The sequence below is a fragment of the Mercenaria mercenaria genome, chromosome 2 (assembly GCF_021730395.1).
Source record: "Mercenaria mercenaria strain notata chromosome 2, MADL_Memer_1, whole genome shotgun sequence".
NCBI classification, from domain to species: Eukaryota; Metazoa; Mollusca; class Bivalvia; order Venerida; family Veneridae; genus Mercenaria; species Mercenaria mercenaria.
The window spans coordinates 104,558,304-104,571,194 of record NC_069362.1 but is presented as its reverse complement, the minus strand read 5'-3'; the positions used below and the strand labels follow the sequence as shown (position 1 = coordinate 104,571,194).

The 12,891-nt window shown below is 34.1% G+C and overlaps 1 protein-coding gene across 3 annotated transcripts in view; it reads left to right on the top strand.

Moving 5' to 3' along the window:
- Positions 1–12,680, top strand: part of LOC123564776 (transmembrane channel-like protein 7) — a 70,252-nt gene extending 57,572 nt beyond the window's left edge. Inside the window, exons 16-20 of one of the 3 annotated variants that reach the window (XM_053537416.1) lie at positions 3,259–3,423; positions 4,332–4,410; positions 5,280–5,415; positions 6,694–6,769; positions 8,426–12,680. In XM_053537416.1, the coding sequence (XP_053393391.1) occupies positions 3,259–3,423; positions 4,332–4,410; positions 5,280–5,415; positions 6,694–6,752 (439 nt within the window). In that variant the 3' untranslated portion in view covers positions 6,753–6,769; positions 8,426–12,680. Of the gene's footprint in view, positions 1–3,258; positions 3,424–4,331; positions 4,411–5,279; positions 5,416–6,693; positions 6,787–8,425 lie in introns of all 3 variants that reach the window. The other 2 variants (XM_053537417.1, XM_045358590.2) reach the window with 2 other exon arrangements.
- Positions 12,681–12,891: the final 211 nt, after the last annotated feature.

Here is a 12,891-nt window from a genome sequence, read left to right as displayed (position 1 = left end):
ATCCCTAAAAAAATACAATTTTGGGATTGGGGGCTTAGATTTGCTTTTGCTCATCCATCCATCTGGATGTCTGTCTGATATTTGCGTCGGTTGTACAAATCTCAAAAAGTATTAATGAGTCGCGTCATGAGAAAACCAACATAATGGGTTTGCGACCAGCTTGGATCCAGACCAGCCTGTGCATCCGCGCAGTCTGGTCAGATCCATGCTGTTCACTAAAGGTTTCTCTATTGCAGTAGGCTATAAAAGCAAACAGCATGGATCCTGACCAGACTGCACGGAAGTGCAGGCTGGTCTGGATCCATGCTGGTTGCAAAGCCACCATGTTGGTTTTCCCATGGCGCGGCTCATTTGACCTTGAGCCATGATAGGAAAGTGATTAAGCAAGTGAAGTTTTACAACTGGGGATTTGTTTGAGATTTCATTTGGCAAGACCAGACAACCACTCCAAAAGTTGCTTTATTTCACTGGTGACATCATCCTCTAGACCTAACTTTTCCAGTTTGATTTCTCAACAGTGAAGATAATTGAACATTTAGTTAGTCTTCCTTTGTCAACAAACAATATTATGCCCATACAATGACAGTAATGGGGGCACATGTGTCCTGTAGACACACATTTTGTTTTTCATAAATTTCTTATTTTTAATCTTGAAAAGCTCTGTCAGTGGTAAAAGGTATTTCATATCACTGCGGAAAAAGGTTCCGTATACGTGAGTGTACGCATTCCGTATACTCCTTATATACGGGCGTATACGGAAACATTTTTCCCATATATGGAACATTCCATATACGGGAATCCCGTATTCTTTAATTGGACATTCATATTTTTCTCACATGGATCTGTTCATTCATACTTAGCATAAATACGTTTCAACAGTTCATGTCAGTATTCAAAGTTAGGGATTGTCAAGGTCCAAAAGTATGTTTAAGGCGTAGGTTTTAATCATACTTTCAGGAAAGATACCTTTTATATGATATGCATATATTAGACATATACGGGACCGTATACTCCCGTATATGCACATATTTTTCGCAGTGTATGTATCTCAAAATCTTAAGTAGTTTATCATCAGTAATTAGTTTTAATGGATAGCATTTTCTGTAATAAATTTTCAGAAATAATAGGTCATAGAATTTTGAAAATTGCATAAGTTACATTTAAGATCATGTTACAGAATAATATACATGTATGTACTCATGTCATATTTAAACTTGTTAAGGCACTGCCAGTTTTGCTGTAAGTTAATGTTTAAACTAGACAGTTTCACATCTGAGTTAACTTTAGTTACATTATACGTGTATTTCAACTTGGCAAAAATAAATATGGTAATCCATTATTCTTCCTGTTAGCTGTAGTAAGTCTTTAACTCTGTCACATACAGACTTACTACTGCTCTGCTGTAATACCATAAAACAGAGTGAATGATAAATTGGCAAAGTTACTTTTTATGCAAGTGTTTAGTGAGGCAAACTTGTCTAAGTATAGAACTTTGTTGGGGAGGGGGAGAGTGGGGATTGTGTAAGTGATTTGACAGTTCAGTTAATAGTGTCATTACAGTATTCTGAGACCCTGTTTTTATTAGCTCACCTGTCACATAGTGACAAGGTGAGCTTTTGTGATCACCTGTCGTCAGTCCGTCCGTGCGTCCGTCTCGTGCGTCCGTCCGTCAACAATTTCTTGTCTGCACGATAGTGGTTTCATTTATGATTTTATTTTAACCAAACTTGCACACAACTTGTATCACCATAAGATCTCGGTTCCTTTCTTGAACTGGCCAGATCCCATTACAGGTTCCAGAGTTATGGCCCCTGAAAGGGTCAAAATTAGCTATTTTGACCTTGTCTGCACAATAGCAGCTTTATTTATAACTTGATTTTTACTAAACTGGCACACAACTTGTATCACCATAAGATCTCTGTTCCTTTCTTGAACTGGTCAGATTCCATTATGGGTTCCAGAGTTATGGCCCCTGAAAGGGCCAGAATTAGCTATTTTGACCTTGTCTGCACAATAGCAGCTTCATTTATGATTTTATTTTAACCAAACTTGCACACAACTTGTATCACCATATGATCTTGGTTCCTTTCTTGAACTGGCCAGATTCCATTATGGGTTCCAGAGTGATGGCCCCTGAAAGGGCCAGAATTAGCTATTTTGACCTTGTCTGCACAATAGCAGCTTCATTTATGATTTGAATTTAATCAAACTTGCACAAAACTTGTGTCACCATAAGATCTTGGCTCCTTTCTTGAACCGGCCAGAACCCATTATGGATTCCAGAGTTATGGCCCCTGAAAGGGCCAAAATTAGCTATTTTAACCTTGTCTGCACAATAGCCGCTTCATTTATGATTTGATTTTAACCAAACTTGCACACAACTTGTCTCACCACAAGATCTTGGTTCTTTTCTTGAACTGGCCAGATTCCTTCATGGGTTCCAGAGTAATGGCCCCTTAAAGGTCCAAAATTGGCTATTTTGGCTTTTGCAGCCATATAGAGACTTCATTTATGGTTTTATTTGATACAAACTTCCAAAATATCTTCAACTACAATAAATCTTGGATTTGACAAATCAAATCCATTCGTAGGTTCCAGAGTTATTTTATATCTGATTACCTCCCCTGATTGTAATCAAACTGGATTTATATCAGTAAGTACTTATAGGACTTATTTGAAATTTCATTATTGTCATTAGTTGGACTGAGCCAATGAGGGTAGATAACTATGGACTGATTTTATGTCAAATTACCTCCCTTTATTTCAAATTAAAATGGATATATATCCGTAACGAATGAAGATACTGATTTGAAATTTCATTTATGTGAACAGATTTATTTGGCAGATCCTTCTTTTGTTAACTTACAATCATTTTTTTTAATTACTTCCCTTTTACGTTACTATTAATAGCTTGTTTTTAGTAACTTTTTTATTATTGGCCGTAGGGAAAAACCGAGACCACTTTTTTTGTGGTACAACATGGATGGTACCTCCAATTTGTAGGTGTATTTTGACATATCTATACCTTGTAAGAATTTTTTTTTCTTTTTGGTTTAATGTCTTCCCTTTGTTGTTCCTGTCCTTTGGACTTAGATATTTTTTCTGAGGACCTTCTTGTCCTCAAGTGCAATGATAACAGGTGAGCGATATAGGGCCATCATGGCCCTCTTGTTTTTCTTACCCAGTAATAGAGTTATATCAGATACCAACATTTATTTAACAGAACTTGCAATAGAGACAGAAGTTGCTATTTTCCAGTTTAAAGCCAAGCACAGACTGTGGTCCTTTCCGGAATCACACAACAAGCTATGAGGTTGTGGAGCAACTTGTAGAGGGCTGGAGGAATAAATACGAAGTGTTGCATACCATCATCCAAGTTATCTCGTCTTCCGGCTTTATCGCTGCCACACTAGTGGTACTGTTGTAAGTTACTGTTCTTATGTTACCTCCCCTGTTTTACCTTAGTGCACAGATGGATAAGTTTGATGCAAATAGAGTACAGACCTTGTTCTGTTTGGACAGGTTTCTGGTAGTCAGGGGTTCAGGTTTAGAGGGGTTTCACTGTAGTTGCATGGTAAGTCATAGTGACAAAAGAAAGACGTGCTTTGGTGTCGGTCAGATATGGATGCTCAAATTATAGCAAAGAGGTGATCTATTTCTTTTTTTGTTGGCAATTTTAGAAATCATTTTGCTGTTCAGAACAACATTTTAATGACTTTGAGCTTCTAGAGGAATAAATGGATATTTTAATACCTCTTGCATTAGCATAGCATAAATTATGTCCCCTGCCTGTTGCACAGTTGTCTCCATATGAAGTTTTGGATTTTAAAAGTTATTATTCATATTGTTCAGCAGCAAAAAGCAAAATAAATATTATAGAATGCTCTTAGGAAAGAAATTGATTGGCTTCAATTCCTTACGATAGAAACTGGGTTGTCTGAGGTCAAAATAAGACCATTATGTCAAATATTCAAAAAACCTTGCCAGAACTCGAGAGGTCACATTTTCTAACCAATCTACAAGAAACTTAGCCAGAATGTTTGTCTAAATGAAACATAGTTTGAAGCAGGGTTATCTGGAGAAAAAATCTAGGTAATGTAATATGAAGACCGTCTTTTTGGTTCAGCCACTTGCTTTGATGCCATAGTGTTCCAAACTACAGTCAAACTTTGAACAAATTTTGCTGGTCCTGTTGAGTTCGAGTTGACAAAGTTCAACTGTACTTACATTACAATCTTTTCACACAAAAAATTTAATGCTATTATTTGTATGGACATAAATTTTGTAGACAGTGAAGTCTTTCCAGATCTTAATATTTAAATGAATTACAGAGTGTTGACGTACTATATGAGGATTGTGATGGTAGGACATAAAGAGATGGTAGACTTGCTCAGACAACAGCTTTCTATGGTAATATTTCTTTTTATGATATACCTACATAAATTTTGTCAAAAGTACGGATCAGGCAGAAAAAAATACATACTATACCTTTTGTATTGTATTTTGCTGTACAACTTTCATTTAATATGCATGATCTGACACAGTTCTGTAAATAGCACACAGTCACAAAAACTACTCTCAGTTCTGTTTTAACATCGATAAACTGTTAAAACACTGAATATTTAGTTTGAACAAAACGTCGAACAAAACAGTGGTCATTGTAACTGTAGCCAGATCTAGGATTTTGTATTCGGCTCTTGTGGATTTTGCTAGGTCGGATCACACTCCTAGCTAGCAAAATTCACACCAATCAAATACAGCATCCCAGATTAAGCTACTACTGTAATAACCCTATTGTATTTCGGGTGTCTTAGACAGACTATATAGCCCACCTGGTCACAACAGCATCTTTGAAAAATTGCAAAGTGAAATGTCTATAAATGCATACAAGGGGAAAGAAGATAATGGATCAGATGAACAAAGCCAAAAAACTGCAAAAAATTACTGAAGACCTTTATGTCTGCTCTGAATCAAATAATGCAATGTATGAATATGTGATACATATTGGAGTTAATAAAATTTACTCCTGAAGTTAACCTAACAAGTAGACTTAGTGTTTTTCGATTTTACACCTCTTCTTAATGTTCTATGCATGTAACTGACAACTTTCCTACAGGAATCAAAGTTGGAGGAGGAATTACTTAAAATGTACATGTATAGTCTTTTCAAATCATCATGTAGATCATTGTCTCAACTAGGGCTTGAACTCTTGACCACTGTGCTAACCATGCAGGTAGTATAGGAAGTAATTATGCCATTAAGTTTCTTGTATTTTACAGGAGGGTAGAGACAAGGCATATTTGTTGAACATGTTGCAAGCTGCTAACAAGAAACACAAAGATCGTCCAAAAGGTCCGAATCGTATACTGTCTTCTGGGTCAGAGGCTTCGGGGACTCTAACCAGCACGGCACCAGGTGAGAGGCTCCAACCTTTGTTATTTGTTTATCCAAAATTTAATTTAAAACCTCCTGCAGCCCATTTTGAAATGGAAATTGTTTTGTTTATTATTATTTGGTTATGATGCATGTAGGTAGGAGTAACCTAGAACTGGATCTGAATATTTCAGTTACTCATCAACATGTTTTTATTGTCATTATTGTACACTGTATGCAAAATAAGAACATTCACCAATTAATGATATATCCATATGTTTTGTAAGTACCGTAGTAGTCTTGGCATTAATTATAGTAATTATGCAACTGTCAGTGTTTCCATTTTTGAATAGTGAGAATAGTTACATACAGGCAGTATAAAAAGAGCTTCAGATCATAATTACATATGCCTGTTTTGAGAATTTTCATGATTTTCAGAGTACATGTATACTTCAAAACTGACACATGCACATGTTCACTTTACACTAGTAGTCACACAGTTTTGAAATTACAATCATGTGTAATCAGATTTCATCAATATTACAGTGTTATTAGTTTTAGAGTTTTGATTTTGCATGTTGGCTCAATTAATAAAAAAATTTTTTTGTTTGATGCATAACATACCCCATTTTAAAAATCCATTTTGCTAGAAAACTGCATGATGATAGGATAGGAGAAATAATATATCTGTTTGATTTTCATTGTTGGTTCATTTTTTTACTCTATGTCCCAGAAAGAAGGTATATTTGCTGTAGTGTAAGCATTTCGCCAGTGCTTTATACAGGGGCCCATATTTATAAGTACTTTGAGAAAATGTATATTTAGTTTCTTTTATTTACTACTGTGACAAATATCTCTTTCATCAAAGATAGATGCAAAAAAAATTTAAATCATGAAAAATATGGGTCCAGCTTTAATAGGCCATCAGAGCTGCTTGTTGCAAGTTGATTTTTTTTTTCTTGTGGATGCCATTTTTATTTTGTATTTGTGAATAACAAAACAACAAATTGAGGAGTGTGTGGAAGTCATGAACACCACTGGAATTCATAAACTGTGCAAGTTATAAAAATTGGTAGTTATTATTATTCATGGAGAGGATGCTAGACTATTATACTGGATTTGTAGTAGAGACAGTCCATGAAATCATATTCCAGACAACAAATATGTTCAGTAAAGTGTCTTTTTAGTTTGAAATCATATTGTTTTGTAGTATTTGTTCAGTGTTACATGTTTTAACTACATATTTCACCATTTTAACTACATTTCACTGTTTACATTTCACTTCATTTTGTTTTGCACTTTTTCTTGCGAAAATTCAAGATGGCAGCCAAGCAACAGTTTCAGCAGAAGTGCACAATGACTGTGATGTTATGTTATGAAACCAGTCTGTTATCATGTATGTAACCAGTCTAGGTAACTATGGTGATGTTACCTTGACAACAAACGAGCATGTTATAAAATGGTTATTTTTGTGTGCATCATATATTGTCACAAGTTTAACATGAGCATGCACTTGAATGTAGTTTGGCTTAAGAACATAGTCAAATAAAAATAAATAATATATGAGGAGATAAGGGGGATAATAAGGTAAAAAGCCAATTGTGGAAGTCACATTTATCTAGTTTAGATTGTACTTTGCACGAAAGCTTTTTTCAGCACCTATTGCTTTCATTTTTGTCTCACAGTCACATTGAAGAATCGTGTAATAATTATACTGAAGTGCTTTTAATGCCAAACATTTAATGTGTGTATGTTAACTATTTGATGCAAGGGTGTGTTACAGTAATGAACATAGTAAAAAGTATATCAGGTTGGAAGGAAAGGTTTACAATGCTTTCTGCGATATTTTATCCTTGCTTTGCATGTTATATACAAAGGTTTAAGCTATGCTGCTAGGTTTGAAGTGTGGATGTTTTGCATGTGTTGAAGCTTGTGTTTTATGCATGCCTTCATGAGAGTTTTGCAAAATCAGGTAAATGTTAAGCTTTTGCAGGGCCTGGTGATAGTATGATAGTGTATTTAATTGGTGAAATGTGAAACTATTTCATTTAATAGCCATCTCGGATTTAATTAATTGTTTTCATGTAAAAATAATTTAGCATAGGAAGTAAGTCTTTTGACAAATAATATGTTGCATTTTCAGATGACTTAAATAATTTCATATGGTTCTTTTTATTTGATGAAGCATAATTTAGAAATTAGTTAGTGCTTTTAATTTCAGTCACATTAATCCTAGCCCAGCTCTCTCTGTTGTTGAAGAAGGGTTCGGACAAGTAGAAATTTTGGGCCCAGTTCCCAGCAACCAAATTTCCTTGCCTTTAATACTTTTCTGTTTTATTCATTAGCATACACGTTTTCTGTATCTTGTATGTACATGTTCTGTAAATGTGATTGTTCTCAGTGCCACTTAAAAACTCTTTCTGAGAACTATCTTCTGTCGAAGCTATGTTGTTTTGTTATGTTGTGTGAATATATTGTCGGAACTACTTTCTCTGAGAGCTATGTTGTTTTGTGTTGTTTTATGTAATATATTGACAACATGATGTCTTTCTTATATCAATGCATTTATTATGTGAATATTTATTTGTTTTTTTCACGTAAGGAAGCGTTGCAGATGAATTTTTAACATTTAAAAGAAAAGTTTTGTGTTTGAGTTTGTTTTTTATGTTTGTAAAGAATGAACCATACTGGTGAATTGACTTTTTCTGATTTGATTTTCTTTGAAAATAAACTGACGCTGGTTTACATCTAGTTTCCTTGTTACTGTGAAATCATTAATATTTGTGGAGGACTATTTTTTTGTGGATTACATAGGTATCAATCCACAAAATTAAATAGCAACAAAGAAATAAAATTCCAGTCCATTTACTCTTCAGAGTTTAACTCCACAAATTCATATCCTTACAAAATAATTGTCTTGGCCGAAACAACCAAAAGTCATGCCCACAAAATCAAATGGTTTTACAGTATACATTGTTTGAAACTTCTAGAGCTTTAAATGAGGTTATTGTATAAAACAGTACTATTTTGACATTGATGTTATGTTTTACAGGTGGTAGACAATTTGTGAAACAATTAGCGGCAACAGCAGACAAGATTAAAGACGGGAACGCACAACAGCAAACACGACGGAGAAATCGAGATGGAGCAGGAGCTGGGGCAGCCTCTTCATAATCATGCCATGTACTTCATGTATTCCCTGTTATGACTTAAATACAGTGAAACAACACTCGCTCAAGCATTGATGATGCAAGCACCTGGGCTCACTTGAGTAATGTGTCTCTCATCATTTTCCTTAGATTTTCTATGTCTGGATTGGTTGTAACAGTGGATGACAGTAGGATTTTGCTCATTCCTTTTTGATATCAAGCAAATGGTGTTTTACTGTAATGCAGGAAAATCAATTATACATTAGAATGCTTCTAGCATTTTGAGTGATTGTGCGAATGCACATTTTTGTCATTGAAATAACTACACTAAGTCTTACTTCTTCTGACAAAGCACAAATATTATCAATGGCTTCCCAGGCTACTTGAAATATATGAATGTCATATAATTGTTATACACAGTATTTTTTGTACCTCATTGAAAAAGTTTTATATTGCGTAAATGTCGTAGTCTTTGAAATAAGAGAATCAGAGTTTTAGATTTCTGTTCTTATGAAGCCTAAGCCTGGTCTGCAATAAATTAAAACTTTTTTGAACAAAATTTTATATTCTTTACAAGTTTTTGGGGCTTCAGTTTGAACAGTCAAACCAGAGAACAAAGACAACTTGGCTTTAAAGTCCACTTCATTTAGGATTTAAATCTTTACAGTACTTACAGAGCTTTTTTATTTGTGAATAGAGCTCGTGCTAAATATGACCTTTTCATATATATTCAGGTTTGACTATTTTGTTTTATTTTGCACAGTCATTTTGAATAGATGAAACTTTATTCATACTATCCAGATAGCAGATTGCATTTGATTAAACAGAAAAGAAAAAAAAAAACATTGTTACAGAATGCAGAATATAGAACTATGACATATCAGAGTTTTATCATTTTTCTAGGGATAAACAATCCCAGACATTTTATCTTTGTTGAAGAAAAAAAAGAGCAACTAGGGATAATACTTGGCTCTTACACAGGTGACCTTAAAAGGACACTGTACCAGATAAGATGAACATTGAAATTTCACGGTTTTTAAAAGGTAGCAATTCATGATAGATTAAAAATTTCCCGAAACATTCAGATTTCTTTCTATTATTATAATTGCTTACTAATGAAAGCATTTTCTAAACTTTGAAAAATTTTACCCAAATCCAGAGGCATGCAGCTTTCACCACCAATTTTGCTTTATTCAGGGTGAGAGTAAGTGAAATTTGCATAATAAAAATAATGTGTTATAGATGTGTTGTAATCTTGTATGCACAAATATCTTTGTATTTTCTCATAAAATATGTCAAAGTGATCTGACTTTTTAATGTATTACATTTTTACCACTACATTTCATTATGTTTCAAAATAGGCTTTCCCCAAATTATTGTATGGGTTGTAGCACGGTTGTGATCAGTGATATTATATTTCACCTTGTACATATTATGTAAGGAAGAATTTTGTGTCTTGTTGTATGTCTTAGATTAAAAAAAAGTGACTACTTAAAACACTAAAATCATATGCTTATCCTCTTTCACAGAATATTTTCGCATGTGAGGATGGTGTCAGTTCCTCATGTGGGGAAGTTGTCTGATTCATGTGTCATTTTTACAAACAGAGTTGCATACATATGCAGAATGTTTAGAATTGACCTCACATATTGCTGTAAATTGTAATACTTTCATTTATTTTTATGCATCAACCTTGTGTATTCTGTCTCCTCTTGCTCTGTGATAAATATCCTCGTATGTTATGTCTTTCGAATTTCACTCTGGCCCTCTCATCTGGGTTCAAAACCTTGCTTGTTGTGTAGGATTCTACGATGTGAGGAAGCAGTCTAGCTGGTTTATGGAAGGTTGGTGGTCAGAAATAATGCCGGCAACAGCCCCTTGGGTCTTTCACCAACATCAAAAGCTAGAAAGTCACCATGTGACCTACGTTCATTCTTTATCAGCCCTTCTTTCACAAAGTTTAAATCGAAAATATTTCAGCCCACATTTTAACATATTCTGTAAATGTCATGTTGTTTTTAAAAAAAATAGCGATTTCTTTTTTTGCTAGCAAAATAGCAACTTTTCAAACTAAGATATCACGTTTTCCTAGCAAAAGTTTTATTCAGAGGGCAATTTTTGATCCAATTTTGGTAAGAGTTTTTTAAACAGTATAAAAAAATGCAGTTGAAAATCAGCATTTTGGTTATTTTCAATCAAGTGTCATCAAAATTACTTCTCACTATATGTATTTTCATTCAGTCTAATTTGACAGAATACGTCTTGGATTGTGACTGTGCAAATTTGAAGTCACTTCAGTCAAATTTCTATGTATTTACATCTTACAGTGTCAAATAAAATGAAAATTTTGTTGCCTACATAAAGGAATGAACATACATTGCAAACATAAAAAAACTTGGAAAAAATGTGTTTCAAATAGCGCAATAGTCCTAAAATGTATCTTAAATATACTGTATATGTCATATTTGTAGGGATAACGCATGTTTTTTTGTGTTATAACATCTGCAGAATCCCAAGGGATTGGTTGGTGCCCGAGCCTGGTAGGGCGAGGGTACAAATTTTTCCCGAGGGATACTGAAGATGTTGTAACACGAAATGAACATGCGTTAACGCTATTCTAACATAAAATGCATAAAAAACTAATAAACGAATAAATTATCCCTCAACGTCATTAACTTTTCATGAAACACGCGGGAATGTCTGCGTTGTTTTTTCACGTTGACGTCATTTCCTTTTGAATTATCCGTTTTGGGGCCGTAATGCGTTTATGCTTTGCCACAGAACACGCATATATAAAAAGGTGTTATAACAGCACGTGAGCCTGAGAATCTCTCTGTTAACACACGTTTACTCTCCTGTTAAAACCCCCGAAAAGTGACAAGAACAGCAATTTTATGTTAGAATACATGTACATGTATATGTGTGTGAGACTTTATAGCGAAAAACACCTCTTACAGGTATCATTTTTAAGTTGATTTCATGTCGTCTTGAAGTAAAAGGCTTCTAAAGTCCCTTTGAATTTGAGGAAGTTAATCGAGTTCAAGATATCCAGTTGGAACTGTACTTTGAAATTGTTTAAATGTAAATGTTTCACAGACAAAATCAAAATTTGTACATATTATTAGTAAATTAACAGCAGTAATTCAGTCACAGAAGCTGAAGGAATGATTGTCTTTTGTCAAATGCCTGAGCTGCCCTGTTCTCTTTATATTTTATACGTCAGTGAATTTGTATCCCAAATTAATAGATATTCAAGTTAAATTTACACTGAAAACTTCTTGTACAACTAAATTTTGATTTTGCCAGAACTTTGTTTATAGTGCATAACAAATGTTTTACACCTGCAGACAAAATTATATTTTCGGGGAAGTTTTGATTGTTAGGAGCCCTCCATTGTCAATGGTAAAGGTTACTGACTTTGAACAGCTTGCCGCTCACTACTGCAAGTTTGAAACATTGCTTTGGATGTTGGAATCTTTTTTACAAGGAAGTCATTCAGCTTGCATGCTGAAAGGTACCGTAGATGGTTCTACAGAGTTAACTGCCTGTGACTGAAATAATGCAAGTATGGGTACCATTGATCTTTGTCTAAAAGCAGGAAAGTTACTGTATGACATATCATTGTTTTGTTGTGAATTAAAACCCAACAAATCAAATCTTGATTTACTCAAGTGAATATTATTATAGCCCTTTGGTCAGTATTCCTCAACAACTCAAGTCTGGAAATATGACTCTCAAAATTTAGAATAAGTACAGATTGTAATGAAATTTTGTATAAATATGCCTCCAGACCTAGTTTTACACATCCCAGAAAAAAAATCTTCAGTTAATATGAACAACCAAAACAAAGTTATGGCAAATTCAGTGTTTTGGGCCCTATTGCCGCTAGTCCTTTTTAGACTCCAATATATTACTGAATGTGGACCCAGGTAATAAAAGGACCATCAGGCAACGACTTAAAACTGGTTTTGTTGAACATGCAATAAACTGATGCATGTTTGTTTCTATATGCAAAAATGCACAGAATACACAATATATTTTGATATGTGCAATGTTTGAATTAAATAGCTATTAAGTTTTCTTGATTGTATTCTCTTTATTTAGCATATTTTAAAGTTGTTGAAATAATTTTATATATAAATAAACAGATATACATTACCTTGTTTAGTTTCTTTCTTTTCTACCTGCCCCATTAGGTTCTGGGACAACCTTTGTATGGAAAGAATTGGTGCATGATCGTAAAAGGCGACTAATAGGGTCTGAACACTTTTTGCCATAACTCTGTGATTCGGGCAGGTAAAAGTTTTCATTCCATACCTCATGTTTTATTTTGATGTAAATGATATGTGAAATCAAAATTTTTAGTTGT